The sequence below is a fragment of the Trachypithecus francoisi genome, unplaced genomic scaffold (genome assembly GCF_009764315.1).
Source record: "Trachypithecus francoisi isolate TF-2019V2 unplaced genomic scaffold, Tfra_2.0 Lachesis_group3, whole genome shotgun sequence".
NCBI classification, from domain to species: Eukaryota; Metazoa; Chordata; class Mammalia; order Primates; family Cercopithecidae; genus Trachypithecus; species Trachypithecus francoisi.
In genome coordinates this window covers 125,122,531-125,140,665 of record NW_022681468.1, presented here as the reverse complement: position 1 = coordinate 125,140,665, position 18,135 = coordinate 125,122,531, and the positions used below count along the sequence as shown (strand labels likewise).

Here is an 18,135-nt window from a genome sequence, read left to right as displayed (position 1 = left end):
CATTAGAGAGGCAAAAGTTATTGATATGGAAGAAAGAGGAGAGATTGGCTGAAATGGTTTGTGGGGTTGGAAAAGCAGAGTTGTGATTGTCCTTTGCCTCAATGGTCTCTAAGCCACAGGGAAGGAAAAATAGGAAAATTAAAGAGATGGTAATTATGACTGCTGCTGCTCTGGTCTCTGTAGAATTAGGTTTAGAGATCTTGATGGCAGCCTCTGGTTTTATTTGTGCCAAAGCACCTCAGCATGGATCTTGTGCAGAGCTTATTTCCTTCTAATACCCAGCAATAACAGCTGGGCCCTGCTTTTCTTTGGCTTCTGAAGATAAAAGGGGTAAGAAAGAAGAGGGTTTACCCTTGTGTCTTTAGCCTTACTTTTCTACCATGAACATTTGACCCTGCCTATTAATATGATTTTGGCCAATAGTTAATATTAAGTTTGTTTTATTGGCTGGGTGTGGTGGCTCTCTCCTATAATCCCAGAACTTTGGGAGGTTGAGGCAGGAGAATCATTTGGGTCCAGGAGTTTGAGATCAGCCTGGGCAACATAGCGAGACCCCCATCTCTTAAAACAAAACAAAACAAAAACAAAGTACATGTCCCACCTCTTCCACACTGAAAGCCATGGTGTGTGGGCAGGACCAGATGCTGCTAAAAATCCCTTCCGTTTTCCCCACAGCATCACTTATCATGTAGGACAAGAGTGGTCAGTAAAAAAGTTTAACTATTCATGCTTCTAGTTACAGAGAAATTTGAATTTCCTTACTTTTTAAAATGAAACTTTTAGTGGCTTAGACTTCAGGAGGCATATCTTAGCAGTCAAATAAGGGTGGAAAATACAGGTCATTTCATACTTTTGATGGTAGTTACTAGGAGAAAGGCTTCTCTGGTAATGAAGTCTGACCCAGAAGCCTGTGAGTCATATTTGTTGAACATGCCAAACATAAGACATAATAAGATAGGAAATAATGAAATTCCAGATCAGTTAACCATTGCTAACCCCCAATTGTTCTTAAATTGTGATTGTGTAGCCAGCATAGTCTTACTCTAGGTTCTGTGTCTGTTTTTACAAAAAAAGTAAAAGTCCTAACTATTCACACAGATTTGTTTTATGATAAGAGATCCAAAGGAGGTTTCTAAATAATTTTCAGAATTGCTCTACCAGTTACCTTTTCACCCGAAGTAGATCTGGAAAGCATCCAGCAAAACAGCTTTTGCATGTTCATACCTTTCAGAATGAATCATCTTCCTTCCGTTTAGCGAGAGAAGGGCTATGTATACTGTTTCTGGCAGAATTTCCACAGATGTTTTATTTTTCTTAAGTCTTCCAGTGCTTCACATGAGTTGAACCTTGTGGGTACCTGATGTTCCCCAAGGAGATCTCTGAATCTCCTGATTCTTGGTTGTGATAAAAGAGCAATCAGTTCTGATTCTTCTGGGAGGATTTCAGGTATCCTTTTTTTTTTTTTTTTAAAATGAAGTTGTTCCCACTATAGGAAATCAGAGATGGCAGGCAATAGACTGTATAATGCTGTACTAAGGATTGTAGAAAGGTGAAGGTTTGTTCTTGCTTGTTAAGCATAATCCTCTTCACCTGTGAAACGGAGAGTACTATCATCAGAATGTTGAAGTGAAATCTGGGACATCTTCTGATCTCCTTAAATTCAAAACTTGTCCCAACTAGCCTGAACTTTTTATTTTTATATTTCACAGTTTCCAGACATCAGTCAAGAATCTGATTCTCCATTTGTTTTCATCTGCAAAAATCCTCAGGAAATGGTTGTGAAGTTTCCTATTAAAGGAAATCCAAAAATCTGTAAGTCATGATTTTTTTTTCTTTAAGACTAGTCAAGTGCAGTAGTGAGGAATGGGGAAAAAAGTAGAACAAGGAATTTAATCTGTAACTGACTGTGAACAATCAGTTGAAGTAACCCATTACCTTTGGATCAGCCTGTAAGTCATAATCTTTGATGGTCTAATTTTCTTTTCTTTTTTTATTTTTTTGTCTTGCATCTCACTTGTCTAGATTTTTATAAAATCTTTCCTTTTGGCTGGGCACAGTGGCTCATGCCTGTAATCCCAGCACTTTGGGAGGCTGAGGCAGGTGGATCACGAGGTCAAGACATCAAGACCATCCTGGCCAACATGGTGAAACCCCATCTCTACTAAGATTAAAAAAAAAAAATAGCTGGGTGTGATGGCATGCGCCTGTAGTGCCTGTAGTCCCAGCTGAGGACTGGGAAGCTGAGGCAGGAAAAGCGCTTGAACCTGGGAGGCAGAGGTTACAGTGAGCTGAGATTGTACCATTGCACTCCAGCCTGATAACACAGTGAGGCTCCGTCTCAAAAAAAAAAAAAAAAAAAAAAAATTTTTCTTACTGTGTTCTGTGTGTCCCTTGTGTTGGAGGCTTAATATAATTATGCTTATCAATAACTTTGTTAGGTTAACTACAGTAAAGCCTTTCCAAATTATACCTTGATCCACAATTATCGGCATAGTAAATCACTCGAAACTTCTATTTCAGATCCTATTAACATTAAAATGCTATTTGTCAGCCAAAAGAGTGTTTTGCCCCACTGTACTGCTCATTAAAGGAAGTAGTAAGGCAGTGCAGTGGCAACATTGTCATTTATCCATTTATTCATTGTTCAGTATTCAACTCAAGAATAAGAGCTGGGCATGGTGGCTCATGCCTATAATCCCAGCACTTTGGGAGGCTGAGACGGGTGGATCATCTGAGGTTAGGAGTTCGAGACCAGCCTGGCCAACATGGTGAAACCCTGTCTCTACTAAAAATACAAAAAATTAACTGAGCATGGTGGTGGGCACCTATAATCCCAGCTACTCGGGAGGCTGAGACAGGAGAGTCGCTTGAACTTGGGAGATGGAGGTTGCAGTGAGCCGAGATCGTGCCACTGCACTCCAGCCTAGGCAACAAGAGTGAAACTCCATCTCAAAAAAAAAACTTAACATTTTAAGTATTTATTGAGCATCTGTTTTAGAGACACCACTTCCCACATTTCTCTTCATTATTGGTTCCCAGAGTACGGCCTTGGCTCTCTTGCTTTTCATTCCTTTTTAAAATTTTTATTAGTTAATTGATTAAGACAGGGTCTTGCTCTGTCCCCAGGCTGGAGTGCAGTGGCATGATCATGGCCCACTGCAGCCTCAGCCTCCCAGGTCTAATCCTCCCACATTAGCCTCCTGAGTAGCTGGGACCCATCTTGTCTTCCTCTGTCCCAGAGCAGCCTCTTCCATTTCAAAGCAGTCTCAAAGTGGGCCAGGCACTATGGCTTATGCCTGTAATCCCAGCACTTGGGGAGGCCGAGGCAGGTGGATCACAAGGTCAGAAGATCGAGACATCCTGGCTAACACAGTGAAACCCTATCTGTACTAAAAATACAAAAAATTAGCCAGGCATGGTAGCAGGTGCCTGTAGTCCCGGCTACTCGGGAGGCTGAGGCAGGAGAATGGCGTGAACCCGGGAGGTGGAGCTTACAGTGAGTTAAGATTGCACCACTGCACTCCAGCCTGGGCGACAGAGCGAGACTCTGTCTCAAAAAAAATAAAAATAAAAATAAAAAACCACATACATAGTAGTGGTGTCCTCCCTGCCTAACATACTTAGAAAAGCAACATCAGCAACTCTCCCATTTGCTCATGTCAGTTACCATTTTGTGCCTTTTTGTCACTGCTTTCCCATCGTGTGAATTGCGTGATTCTAGGGCATGCATTGTCCTCACTGGTGCACAACTCTCCCTCATCCAATACTTTGGGGACCAACTAGCCATTTTATAAATCTATGACCTAGAGAAGTACTTCTCAAACTATAATGTAACTAAAAATCACCTAGCAAACTGTTAAAACACAGGTTCCTCAATCCTGCTCTCAGGTGATACTGATGCTGTTGGCCAGCTGGCTACACTTTAAGTAACACTGCTTTGAATCACAAAATGAAATGCTTGGAGTAGGAATTTATATTAATGTATATTTACTGCAACATTCAGGCAACATTTTGATTGATAAGATCCTAAGATTCCTACACATTGGAAGATCTGAACCAAGTTGCCCTTAACTGACACAAATTATTTACTTCACACGGTACTCCAGTTGGTGGCCCAGTAGCCCTGGAAATCCTTTCTTTTCTCCACTATTAAGGATTTATTTATTTTTGAGATAGGGCCTCGGCCTGTCACCCAGCCTGGAGTGCAGTTGTGCAATTATGACTCATTGCAGCCTCCACTTCCTGGGATAAAGTAATCCTCCCACCTCATCCCCCAAAGTAGCTGGGACTACAGGTATGTGCCACCACACCCAGATGATTTTTAAATTTTTGGTAGAGATGAGGTTTCACTATGTTGCCCAGTTTGGTCTCAAGTGATCCTCCTGCCTTGGCCTCCTAAAGTGTTAGGATTACAGGTGTGAGCCACCACACCTGGCCCTGTTTAGAATTTAGATCTCCATTTTACCCTCTCTCTGTTTTGGTTCTGGCAGTCTACCCCTTCCTCCTCCATTTCATTTTCACCTTCCTCTAGGCACTGGTGGCAACACTGGTGGTAGGAGGAAACGGTGGTAGATCCTCTCTCTCACACCCACTGTTACTTGATCTTTAGTCCTACTTCCCTTTTCGTAGCTTCTTCCCCTGGCTTGGTTTTCATCTGCTGCCTAAAGTCCTGTGAGAAAATGTTCTGTGTGGGGTTTGGATATTTCTCTGAAACATATTACTTTAGTACTTTCTCTACACCTTCAGGACCTTTAGGGCCTTCATTTTTCTCCATAAGGTTTCATGATGGGGAGGGGAGTGACATTCTTAGGAGAAAGCTTTAATAAATTCCTATCTTTAGGCCGGGCACAGTGGCTCACTCCTGTAATCCCAGCACTTTGGGAGGCTGAGGCGGGTGGATCACAAGGTCAGGAGATCGGGACCACAGTGAAACCCTGTCTCTACTAAAAATACAAAAAATTAGCCGGGCGTGGTGGCGGGCGCCTGTAGTCCCAGCTACTCGGGAGGCTGAGGCAGGAGAATGGCGTGAACCCAGGAGGCGGAGTTTGCAGTGAGCTGAGATCACGCCACTGCACTCCAGCCTGGGTGACAGAGCGAGACTCTGTCTCAAAAAAAAAAAATTCCTATCTTTTTCCTATTGTTTCCGTTAGTTAATGGTAGACTAGACAAGGTTAAAAACTGCACAGAAACAATAGGTAGTGAAAATCTTATTTTGAGATGGGGTCTCACTCTGTCATCCAGGTTGGAGTGCAGTGGCACAATCTCGACTCACTGCAACCTCCACCTCCCAGGCTCAAGTGAGCCTCCCACCTCAGCCTCCTAGGTAGCTGGGACCACAGGTGCACACCACCATGCTTGGCTAATTTTTTGTATTTTTGCTACAAACGGGGTCTTGCCATGTTGCCCAGGCTGATCTTGAATTCCTGAGCTCAGGTGATCCATCCACCTCGGCTTCTCTAAAAACCTCCTACTCTGCCAGAACTCTCTTCCATTAGGTCCTAGGGGATACCTCCAGTAGTTTAAGCTGGAAAAGTCTTTAATCCCAGTTACACTGGGGAAAATACATACACACCTCTTAATTTGGAATGGTTATCATATTTTCCCCTAGATATATTATTACATGAAGTGATTAAGTTTAATAGCGTTAATAATATTAATACTTGGTCAGGCACAGTGGCTCATGTCTGTAATCCCAGCACTTTAGGAAGCTGAGGCAGGAGGATCACTTGAAGCCAGGAATTTGAGACCAGCCTGAGTAACATAGCGAGACCCTGTCTCTACAAAAAAAAAAAAAAAATTATTCCAGTGTGGTGGCGTGTGCCTATAGTGCCAGCTACTTGGGAGGCTGAGGCAGAAATATTGCTTCAGCCCAGTTGTTCAAGGCTGCAATGGGCTATGATTGCAATACTGCACTCCAGCTTGGATGACAGAGCGAGATCCTGTCTCTAAAAAAAATTAATAGTCTGCTTTACTTATAACAGTATGGCTTAATTTTTTTTTTTTTTTTTTTTTTTGGTGGGATGGCTTAGGAACGTAGCCACCCTTTACAGATTAGTTCTATGATAAATATATTTGAAATTCCAAACTTTTATTTTTGAGACAGGGGTCTCACTATGTTGCCTAGGCTGGCCTTGAACTCTGGGTTCAAGAGATCCTCCTGCCTGAGCCTCCCAAGTAGCTGGAACTACAGATATACACTACTACTCCTGGCTTCAGGTTCCAAACTTCAGACTTGCAAATAAACTTTTAGAATATGACCCATTTATGTGTTATATATATATATTATGTGTTGTATCATATATATGTATATAAATGCCTTGAATTAAAGGTGTGTACTTTGATTTGTTTTTGGAAGTGTAAATTTGAGTTTGCTTGACGTTAATTGTGTCTCCTGAAATTGAAATAATTCAGAAAAAAGCAATATACAGTAGGGTATCACCTGGCTCTGTGTCTGCTTTATATAGGTTGAATACTCAGATAAAGGAACATTTTTAAATTTAACAACATGCTCTATAAACTAATGCACCTTATATCTTTTGCAAACCATGTGAAAATTCCTGTGAGAGTTATATCAATTGATGACAAATATTTTTTCCCCTTTTAACTTCTTGCCCATCTGCTGCACATGCATTTGATTTTCTTTTAGGCACTATGATTGGGGATGTGGTTTAACACTGAAATGATTTAGGTACTAAATGTAAAAATACTGGGGAAATACAGAAACTAAGTGTTACACCCTACCCTGAAGAGGATGTATTGTATGTCACTGTGGTTCACTATCCAGATCCTGATCTTAGAAGCCCAGGCTGAACTAGAATTCAGAGCTTAAAGTTCCTGCAATCTAAGGACAGTCATGATGACTGCTGCTTTCCACAAGAAGCCCTGGTCCCTTGCCATCATTGCCCACAGCTGGCCCAAGAGTTGCCTCTATTGGCAATCCCTCTGTTAGACTTTAGGGATACAAAATGTCCATGATTGTAAGGAGTTCACAGATTGTTGGCAAAAGTCTGATTTTTTTTAGGCAGCCTATGGGATGAAAGAACGTCTGAATTCCTGGGAATATCCTGGAAATCCTTGTTCTTCTTGTATCTTGTTTCTTCTATTAGCTTTCCATTTTAGACATCATCATTGAAGCCAGAGATTAGTCTGCCTACCATTGGGTGTTTTATTCTGATGGGTTGATCTTACCTGAGCTGGTCTCACTTGAGGGCTTTCATAATCATACTGGAGTTTCCTGAAATGTAAAATAGGAATGTTCTTATTCAGTGAAGCTTTAAGAATGTGAAGAAAGGCCGGGCGCGGTGGCTTAAGCCTGTAATCCCAGCACATTGGGAGGCCGAGACGGGCGGATCACGAGGTCAGGAGATCGAGACCATCCTGGCTAACCCGGTGAAACCCCGTCTCTACTAAAAAAAAAAAAATACAAAAAAACTAGCTGGGCGAGGTGGCGGGCGCCTGTAGTCCCAGCTACTGGGGAGGCTGAGGCAGGAGAATGGCGTTAATCCGGGAGACGGAGCTTGCAGTGAGCCAAGATCCGGCCACTGCACTCCAGCCTGGGTGACAGAGCGAGACTCCGTCTCAAAAAAAAAAAAAAAAAAAAAAGTGAAGAAAATGATATGTCTTTTTTTCTTATGAGGAATCTGAAATAAATAATTAAAAGACTTGCCTGGGGTTATATGGTAAATGAAAGGTGAAAATGTAACCATAACTAAGAAACCTAACTCCCAAGCCTCAGCATAAATAATATAACCACCCTTACTTCTTCCGGAGACTTTGAATTTATGAAGCCCCCCCCCTTTTTTTTTTTTGAGATGTGGTCTTGCTCTGTTGCCCAGGCTGGAGTGCACTGGCAAGATCTCAGCCCACTGCAACCTCCGCCTCCTGGGTTCAAGCAATTCTCTTGCCTCAGCCTCCCGAGTAGCTGGGATTACAGGCGAGTGCCACCACACCCAACTAATGTTTGTATTTTTAGTAGAGACGGGGTTTCACCATGTTGGTCAGGCTGGTCTTGAACTCCTGACCTCAATTTATTTGCTTGCCTTGGCCTCCCAAAGTGCTGGGAGTACAGACATAAGCCACACCCAGCCTGAAGCACTTTAATATATATTATTTTAGTTATAGGCTAAGCATCCCAAATCTGAATTTTTTTTTGTTTTTTTGGGGGTTTCTTTTTTTTTTTTTTGAGACTGAGTCTCACTCTGTCACCCAGGCTGGAGTGTAGTGGGGTGAACTCAGCTCACTGCAACCTCTGTTTCCCTGGCTGAAGCAATTCTCCCACCTCCGCCTCCCAAGTAGCTGGGACTATAAGCCTGTACCATCATACCCGGCTAATTTTTTATTGCTTTTATTTTTATTATTATTTTTATTTATTTATTTATTTATTTTTTAGTTTTATTCTTGTTGCCCAGGCTGGAGTGCAATGGTACAATCTCAGCTCACTGGAACTTCCACCTCCTAGGTTCAAGCGATTCTCCTGCCTCAGCCTCCTGAGTAGCTGGAATTATAGATGCCCTCCACCATACCCAACTAATTTTTGTATTTTTAGTAGAGACGGGGTTTCACCATTTTGACCAGTCTAGTTTTGAACTTCTGACCTCAGGTGATCTGCCTGCGTCCCAAAGTGCAGTGATTACAGACGTGAGCCACTGTGCCCGGCCAAAAAAAAAAAAAAATCTTTTTTTTAGATAGGGTCTCACTCTGTTGCTCACGCTGGAGGGCAATGGCATGGTATCTTGGCTCACTGCAGCCTCCGCCTCCTGGGCTCAAGCCATCCTCCTGTCTCACCCTCCCGAGTAGCTGGGACTCCAGGCTTGCACCACCATATCCGGCAGATTTTTGGGGGGGGTGGGGGTGGGGGAAGGTTTGGTTTTTTTTGGTACAGACGGAGTTTCGCCTTGTTGGCCAGACTGCTCTGGAACTCCTGGGCTCAAGCGATCTGCCTGCCTTGGCCTCCCAAAGTACTGGGATTACAGGCATGAGCCACCACACCCTGCCCCAAATCTGAAAATCTGAAATGCAAAATCTAAACCTTTTTGAGCTTCAACATGATGCTCAAAGGATATGCTAATTGGAGCATTTGGGATTTTGGATTTCTGGATTTGGGATACTTAACCAGTAAGTATATATAATGCAAATATTCCAAAATCCAAAAAAATCTGAAATTTAAAACACTTCTGGTCCCAAGCATTTTAGATAAGGAGTACTGAACCTGTAGTTATTTGATTAAAGGACTTAGTGTATGTGTAATACACCTAGCTCAGTGACTGGTCTATAGAAAGCACTTTGTGTTAGCTAGAATCTTCTCAATAACTATGTGTTAGTAAGGGCTTTTTCCTCCTTTCATTTTACAGGTTTATAGAAGTTATTTTACTCAAGTTTTTCTGGTGCAAGATTTCCTGTTCTTTTCACTATATCAGACTGCCTCAGGAACAAATTATTCCAATTTACATTTCATTTCTAGGGCACAATATCATAGAGTTGGAAGGAACCTTCAGTATTTTATAGTCCAGTTTCCTCTTAGAGTTGATAAAATTGAGGACAAGAGTGACTAGGTAACATACTCAAGATTATACAGCTAGGAAGTCTCAGGATTAAAACTGAGTTTTTCAGCCAGGCGTGGTGGCTCACGCCTGTAATCCCAGGCACTTTGGGAGGCTGAGGTGGGGTGGGGGATCACTTGAGGTCAGGAATTCAAGACCAACCTGGCCAACATGGTGAAACCCTATCTCTACCACAAAATAAAAAAATTAGCTGGGCATGATGGCACACACCTGTAGTCCCAGCTACAGGGGAGGCTAAGGCAGCATAATTGCTTGAACCTGGGTGGTGGAGGTTGCAGTGAGCCGAGATCACGCCATTGTACTCCAGCCTGGGCGACAGAGACTCTGTCTCAATAAATAAACTAACAAACAAACAGAGTCTTTCAACTTATGCAATACAGACAACTGGATGTCTGGAGTCCTAGACGGAATTCTAAATTCTGTCCTAGCTTGTCCTAAAAAGCTGAATGAGACTCACCTCTGGGTACTACCACCTTTACAATCTGTACTCTTACATTTACCTGTTATCTGCTACTTGTGGTTACTTAGTACTGTCTATAATATAAAGGTTTTGAAATGTGTAGTGTCTACCTTTGTTTAATTCATTTGGTGAGAGCATTTATTGAGCATCTACCATTTGGCAGTCACTATGGTAGTGTTAGGGATACAAAGGCTGACTTGCCTTGTAACAGGGCTCTTTGCCAGATGGCTGGCGCATGTTCAGGTTTTCAGCCAGGAAGCACAGGGGATAAAAGAACTCCTAAATCCCTGGGAATGCCCTGTGCTCTAAAGCCCAAATGAAAATCAACAGCATTGTGATTATTGTTAAATGATATTCAGGGTATCACTTAGTGGATGGTTTCTGAGGAAGCCCAGAAAAGGACATAATGTTCTTCTAGAAGCAGGTGTAGCCTGAAAGAGAGAGAGAGAGAAACAGACAAAGAGAGACACACAGACTAATGTTAGATAGGAGGAGATTTAAGTAAACAGGGAAACTTGTTAGGCTGAAGCTAATTTTCCTCACAATCTTACTGTGCCATGGTCGGTACATGTATTCTTAACTTAATTGGACAAGTGAAAATACTGAAATCCAGAGAAATTGAATGACTCGCCCAGGTCATATAGCTAGTTAATACCAGAGTAGGGTGGACTAGAACCTGGGTCTTCTGACTTTTAGTCCAGTGCTCCTTCTGTTATGCCTGATTGCTGCAACAAATGAAAATGACAACATATTGAGAGGCAGTGGTTATGGGCATGGGCCTGTGGTATACTCAGCTGCCTTTGAAGGGGAAGACTCCTTGTTTTTTTTTTTTTTTTTTAGTGCTGAGACTGAACTGAATTATGTTTCTATTTTCAGCATAAGCATCACTATTGACTTAGATGAGACTTTTTGTGGGAGAAAGCAAACTGCCAAACTGTTCTCAGGCCAGACAGACAGGTATTCTCTTAAGATTCTCCTAATGAGATGGATGGTTCCTAAGGCTGCTACCACTGAGCCAAACTCGATCCTGGTAGATCTGAGAAGAGGTCAGAGACCACATCAGTAATATACCTTTCATTAGGGTCACCTGGGATGGGAACGTTGCTTGTTTTCTAAGTTTAATACTTAGAGAGTCATATAATAGCCTATGACCTTTAACCTTCTTAGCTGGTGATAGGGGCCCTTTGTCAGTAAAGCATTCATGTGGATTCTATTCCACTGTTGCAGGTCACTCCCCCTATTAAGTCTGAGGCAGCAAAGGAGTGTTGAACTGCTTTTCTCACTGTGAAGGTTCATGCATTATGCTCAGCCAGTTAACAGGTCAGAGGAATGGGTTTCCCACTGTGTGAAATGCCTTCCTTTATTGCATGTGTATATTCTTAAAAATTTGCCTTAGCATCGAACACCCTTAAAAATGTGGTATTTCTTTTCTAGTAGCTACAAAATTAGAAATAATTAACTTCTTAGATTCTTAGGACAAATACTCATTGTATGCATTTGTGTATCCCTGTACAGTGTTCCCATTGCTTCCTTATTCTTACAGAATGAAACTCTGAAGTTTGGAAGTGTCTAAGTCCTGAAATAAGATAATTGAATGTGACAGGAACACAGTAACCAGAAGACCTGGGAGGCTACAAAAGATTTGCATTGCAAATACAAAAATAAATAATGAGACTTCTTTTTCTCCCTTACAGGGAAACTGGATTCCAAGATCCATCAAGGAGCAAAGAAGGGGTTAATGAAGCAGAATAAAGCTGTCTGACCTAGGAGAAAATGTACTATACAGCATAGTGGAGTTTTATGTACTAAAATTGCTATCTACTGGTCCTTTGGAATTGAAGTAGTAGAAACCTAAAGGCTTGGCATCAGGCTTGAATATCTCAGAACTTAAACTCTTACCAAAACCTGTATATTTTTCTTAAGGAGTGGGATTCCTACTTTATGTAATGGGTCAAAATCTTTGAATACATTATTTATAAAAACCTATTTAAAAATTCTAAGTCTTTTGACATTTTTCTCAGAATAGTATCAAAAGAGATGGGAACAAGTTGGAAATTCCTTTCCTTTTCGAGACTTGTATTTGTAGTTAGAAAGTGTTTAACATGGCCGGGCGCGGTGGCTCACACCTGTAATCCCAGCACTTTGGGAGGCCGAGGCAGGCGGATCATGAGGTCAGGAGATCGAGACCATCCTGGCTAACACAGTGAAACCTCGTCTCTACTAAAAGTGCAAAAAAGTTAGTCGGGCGTGGTGGCAGGCGCCTGTAGTCCCAGCTACTCGGAAGGCTGAGGCAGGAGAATGGCATGAACCCGGGAGGCGGAGCTTGCAGTGAGCCCAGATCCTGCCACTGGACCCCAGCCTGGGCGACAGAGTGAGTCTCCGTCTCAAAAAAAAAAAGAAAAAAAAGTGTTTAACCTAGGTTAATTACTTTTTTTGAGGGATCCTCTCAGATTTTAACGTTTCTTATCAAAGGGATAATCTGGTAGAGTAATAGGATGTTTGAGGAATCCTGTGCTTAATACAAACCTGTGATGGGACAAAAAGGTTTGTAACAAGTTTTCTCCTCCAATCCAATGTCTCTTGAACAGTCTGAGTGAAATGTGAAAAGCTGAGTAACCCTCATTGGCAATTTTTTTTTTTTTTTTGGAAGGAATAAGCTGAAGAAGTGCTTCCACTTCTTGGGTTTGAGAAGCCAGGATATGGATGGTTCAGACTGGGAGAAGATGGAGCCACCTGCTAAAGCAGCATGAAGCTGCCCTATTTATTTTGTTGGTATTGCAAAAGCATCACTTGGATGGGGCAATTAGAAACAAACTAAAACATAAAATCGCCTTAGTAAATGCATCCAAATACCCCCCAAATGCTGAAATCAAATCTTTTAAACCATTCACATCCCAAAAAGCTATGTGCTTTGGAAAAAGAAGAGGTTAGTTTGAAATGAGGTTTTTGCTTGTCAGTCTGGCCGTCCTTAGTGAAACACTTTCTGAGGCTGTTCTGAAGAGCTGTCAGAATCTCAGTTGCTGGCATCCTGAGGAAATTCATGGTCTTAAATGTGTATGTTCTGCTTTTTATAAAACACCACCACCACACTGGGGAAGTTGGACTCCCTCCAGCAGTTGTGTGCATGACTTAAAAAAGAGAGCAAGGGAGAGAAAAAAATGTGCCCTGTGTTATGAAAAAGATTAATTTCCCCTTTCTTTAATCCTTCATATTCAGCGTTTATTTGCATTGAAATGCCTCCACTCATTATGCATTGATGTTCACTCAACTGTGAACCCTGCTTGTTGCATAGCTCTAGGCATTGGTTTTGCAGGGCCTGATCACTCTGGATTCCCAGGGAAAACCCACCCGATTCTTGTTCCGGTGATGCAAACATGTATTCCCTTTTTCTGTTCAACCTCTGGAGAAAGAGGAAAGGACTGCTAATGTCCACTTCTTTGGCGGGGGGCATGTCTGGGGAGTCTCTTTCTGGCTTCTTGCAGACCCTACTATTAATGAAGCCATCCTGGATTCACTATGCAGCTAATAGTTTACCAAGCAGTAGCACCTTGAATTCTATGCTGGAGTTGTCTGGCTCTCTTAATACCAAAATAAAACTAGAAGGCAGGAGGTGAAGAGCCTAGGGAGGGAGGAAAAATGTTTATTTGAACAACAGCCTGAGCATAGAGGTGTCTGGATTGATTTTTTCATCTGGATAGACTGTGTGCATGCCGAAAGAAAAACAGGAGCTGCAACAGATTAGGTTATGCAACCATTTTGTGTGCTGAGATAAGACAGTTTACAAGAACTTTACAAGTTTACAAGAACCCACCTTAGCATCCAAAATATGCAACTGGAACCTCATTAGTAAATGGCAGAATAACATGGAAACTTCTCCTTTTCATGGTTAGACTGTGAAAGTCTGTCTTTAGTTCATATGGTGGTGGTAGTATAAGGTCTCTCTTTTATTTGTGGAGACACCAGGGAGGAAGTGTGGGAGAAACTTGGGGGTAGATGGCCTTCAGTTGCTCAGTGATGAATAGCACAATTTAAAGCCTAGTGGAAATTCTTAGCAGCCTGAGTGCAAACTTGCCCAGGAATAGCCTTTTAGTACTTTACAACACTTTGCTCTGACTGTGTAACTCTGGGACAGTGTGGCCTAAAGGAAGTTTCACATTTCTGAGCTGGTTTTTTGTTGCAGTCTAAATATCTGTACCCCCTTTTGAATAGTTGGGTTCAATTGCTGTCGACTTCTCAGCTTTTTGGGTTTTTTGTTTTTGTTTTTCCAGGCAGGACTCAGTCTCATTTATATAAAGTCAGAGTAGGCGATATATGAAACTGGAGACTTTCTCTGACGGGGTTTAGGAAGCCTTGGCTTTATTGCTTCTTGGCCTTTTGGCTAAGGTCAAATGTAGGAAGCCTTGGCTTTGCAGTTAGATGTTTGGAAGAGAGTAAGGGTTTTTGTTTGTTTCTTGGTATAGCTAATCTGGAAAAAGAAAACTAGGTATCCCCTCTTTTAAGTCAGACGTTTACATAAATTCATTTTTTCCTAGGAAGTAAGTGTGAAAAATTTAGACTTCAAAACCATTTTTACAAATAATTACAAAGTTATGGCTTCTTTGGATTATAATCTGTAATCTCTTTCCACTTTATTGTCTCTACTAAAGCCCATTATTGTGGATTTCATTTAATTTAGTAAATTTGAAAAATGCACCTAGCCGAGATCAAGACAGTGTGGGGTTATTCTCAAAAAGCCAGCTCAAAAAGACCAGTAAAAAGCAAGCATCTCTTAAAGAAATTAGTTAACTTCAGTTTGTTAGGCCTGGTGAGGGACAGAAAATCCAATGATGAAGGAATTTTTTTTCCTAGAGATTCAAATAGCAAGTATACATCTGCTGCTCTTAGCTTCTGTGAATGTGTTCAGAGGGAGGTGATCCATACCACAGGCACCAGCAGCAACAAGGGATCCAGCATGTGGAGGACTTTTCTACTTCTCTCATGCAGAGAAGAAAGAATACAGCCTCAGTGCCATCCTCTGACACAAAGAAACTTGTGTAAATGTCCATTTATGTGTATGTACATAATGTGGCTTAATTCATAGGGTGACAATTGATAACCTGATCCATTTTCAGACTTCATTTGTGACAATGGAGAGTCCAGAGAGACAACCTAGTAAGTGTACCCTAGCTTGAGGTCAGAAAAATGGATGTGTATATAGTGAGTGGGACTGTGGAACAGTGGGGTGGTGGGGAGTTCCTGAGAATCCATAGAGGAATGTCACAGGAAGGGAGTAAGATTGTGGCATAAGGAGAGAAAAAAGCGTCAGTACAAAATATTTAAGAGTCTAGAGCCGTACTGTCTATTATGGTAGCCACTAGCCACTTGTGGTTATGAAAATTTAATTATATGAAAGTAAGGATTCAGTTATTCAGTCACTGTTGACCATATTTCAAGTGCCCAAATAGCTACATGTGGCTAGCGACTTTTGCATTGGACAGCAGAGATACAGAACATTTCCATTGCTCCAAAAAGTTCTGTTGGATAGTGCTTATCTGGAGCAGGGGTTGGCAAACTTTTTCTGGAAGGGGTCAGATAGCAAATATTTTAGGCTTTACACAGGCCATGCAGTCCTTGTTTCAACTGTTCAACTCTGCTGTTGTAGTAAAAATGCATCTATAGATGATAATGTAAATGAATGAGCTTGGCTAGAGCCAATAAAACTATTTTTTGTTTGTTTGTTTGTTTGTTTGAGACAGTTTCACTCTTGTTGCCCAGGCTGGAGTGCAATGGCGCGATCTTGGCTCACCACAACCTCCACCTCCCTGCAACCTCCACCTCCCAGGTTCAAGCAAATCTCCTGCCTCAGCCTCCTGAGTATCTGGGATTACAAGCATGCGCCACCAGGCCCGGCTAACTTTGTATTTTTAGTAGAGATAGGGTTTCTCCATGTTGGTCAAGCTGGTCTCGAATTCCTGACCTCAGGTGATCCACCCGCCTTGGCCTTCCAAAGTGCTGGGATTACAGGTGTGAGCCACCGGCCCAATAAAACTATTTACAGACACTCAAATTTGAATTTCTTTTCTTTTTCTTTCTTTCTTTTTTTTTTTTTTTTTTTTTTTTTTGTGAAACAGGGTTTTGCTCTTGTTGCCCAGGCTGGAGTGCAATGGCGAGATCTTGGCTCACTGTGACCTCCGCCTCCAGGTTCAAGCGATTCTGCTGTCTCAGCCTCCCGAGTAGCTGGGATTACAGGCATGCGCCACCATGCCTGGCTACTTTTGTATTTTTACGGGGTTTCTCCATGCTGGTCAGCCTGGTCTCGAATTCCTGACCTCACGTGATCAGCCCGCCTCAGCCTCCCAAAGTGCTGAGATTACAGGCATGAGCCACCAAACCTGGCCTGAAATTTCAATTTCATATCATTTTCACATTATGAAATAGTTTTCTGATTATTTAACTGTTTAAAAATGTAAAAATCATTCTAGCTCATGGGACATACTAAAACAGGTGGTGAGCCTGATTTGACCTGTGAGATGCAGTTTGCCAACCCTTGGTCTAGAGGAACAGTAAATAAAAACTTAAGATTTGTTTACTATGTAGGACATCTGATCACTTGAAAATTTTTAGTGGTTCTTCCAGGCTTGAGAACTTTCTCTGGCTAAAACTTGGAGTTCACTGCAGGAATGTTTACTTTCCTTTATTCCCTATTTTTGCAGTCTAGTTCTCTCCAGTGGCAGAGTCATGCTCCTTCAGTGGGAGATGACTACTGGAATGTTTAATCCTTAATTAAATCACGCCTAAGTCTAAAACACTAAATCCTTCTCTGTCTCCACCTGCTAAGTAGCTGAATCCTCACTTGTAACTTTGTCTAGTATACATTGGAAGTTCGCCGTCACCTGGGATCAGTTCTGCCCCTGTACTGTCTAACAACGTGACTACTGGTCGACCAAAGAGAGATTATTTTTCCTAAACCAGACAGGTTTAGTTTTTATCTTTAGCTATCAACCCCTCCCCCCTCTTTTTATGACCTCACTTTATCTCCAAGTCACATGCTATCTTGAGTGGCACTGTTGAAGGATGCCTCAGGATAGGGGAAAAAAAGGTAAGATAAATGCAAAGCAGAATAAAATGGTCAAGGACACAGGAAGGACATAATAGGGGCTAGGATGTGGGAGGCCTTGAGAATTAAGGTAAATTTGTTTGCTATGGAATGAGGTGGAAGTCTTAAGAGGTCGTCATGAATAGATGTTTCACAAGTGAGAGCTGGGTGGGAGGGCTCACTTAAACATGGACTGAATGCCTACTGTGCACTAGATAGTGTGCTGGGCAATCAGAGATGAATGGCAGATAAGGAAAGATAAAAGCTACAATCCTTAGAATGGTGGGTTGGAGAAGGACAGAATAAGACTTTTAGATAATAAAAGGCTACAAGATTTAGTGATATAGGATGGTGAGGGGGAAAGGGATATACAGAGGGATTAGAAATGGGTGCTTTGGGGAGAAAAGTAAGTGGTAATCCTAAAAGAAAAAGCTGCAGAACAAAGGATAAAAAATTAGGAGGTTGGTACTTCACTGAACTAAGGGCTAAAATGGATGAAACCATCAGGAGCTGTGATTGTTCTTCTGTTCTTTGTGGATGCCCATGTTCAGACCCCCTACGGCCCTTTCCTCTCTGTGGCTGAAGGACAACTACAGAAGAGGTGTCTTCTGTATTATAAGGTGCAATACTCCGCCCAGAGACCTCTCTATGAGGAAGTCTGATCCAGCCAGAGTTCTACTGCTCAAGAGGGGACAGCGTTAGGTTCGAGCTCTCCAATCCATGTTTCTTTGAGTTTATCTTGGTTCTAACCGGCACGCCGGGTTTTCCAGCATTCCCTGAGCTAAGACTCCCTAATCTGGGCTCCCGGTGAGCGCGCATTCCAAGACCCAGGATTTCGCTCCTTCATCCAGGTTCCGGGTTTCCACTGCGCTCACCCGCTCCTGACTCCACACACGCGCAGAATCCGGATCCGAGGGCCTGGTAATCCAGTGTCCGTGTCTTCCGGGTGACTCTGGTTGTCCCGGATCGCGGCGGTGGCGGCGGTGGCGGCGGCTGAGGGACCCGCGGCCCCGGACACAGCGGCACCGGCCGGGCGGGGC

At 42.3% G+C, this 18,135-nt stretch overlaps 1 protein-coding gene and 1 long non-coding RNA gene across 4 annotated transcripts in view; one reads left to right on the top strand and one right to left on the bottom strand.

The window, feature by feature from the left end:
* Positions 1-12,020, top strand: part of TRIP4 (thyroid hormone receptor interactor 4) — a 70,450-nt gene extending 58,430 nt beyond the window's left edge. For all 3 annotated transcript variants that reach the window (XM_033189787.1, XM_033189784.1, XM_033189785.1), the window contains exons 12-13: positions 1,710-1,812; positions 11,715-12,020. In XM_033189787.1, coding sequence (XP_033045678.1) covers positions 1,710-1,812; positions 11,715-11,782 — 171 coding nt within the window. In that variant the 3' untranslated portion in view covers positions 11,783-12,020. The remainder of the gene's footprint in view (positions 1-1,709; positions 1,813-11,714) is intronic.
* LOC117070523 lies at positions 1,477-18,135 on the bottom strand. Its single transcript, XR_004431947.1, has 3 exons — positions 17,971-18,135; positions 7,189-7,234; positions 1,477-1,590 (listed from the first exon to the last, which is right to left on the bottom strand). It is a non-coding gene; the product is annotated as an uncharacterized LOC117070523 (long non-coding RNA).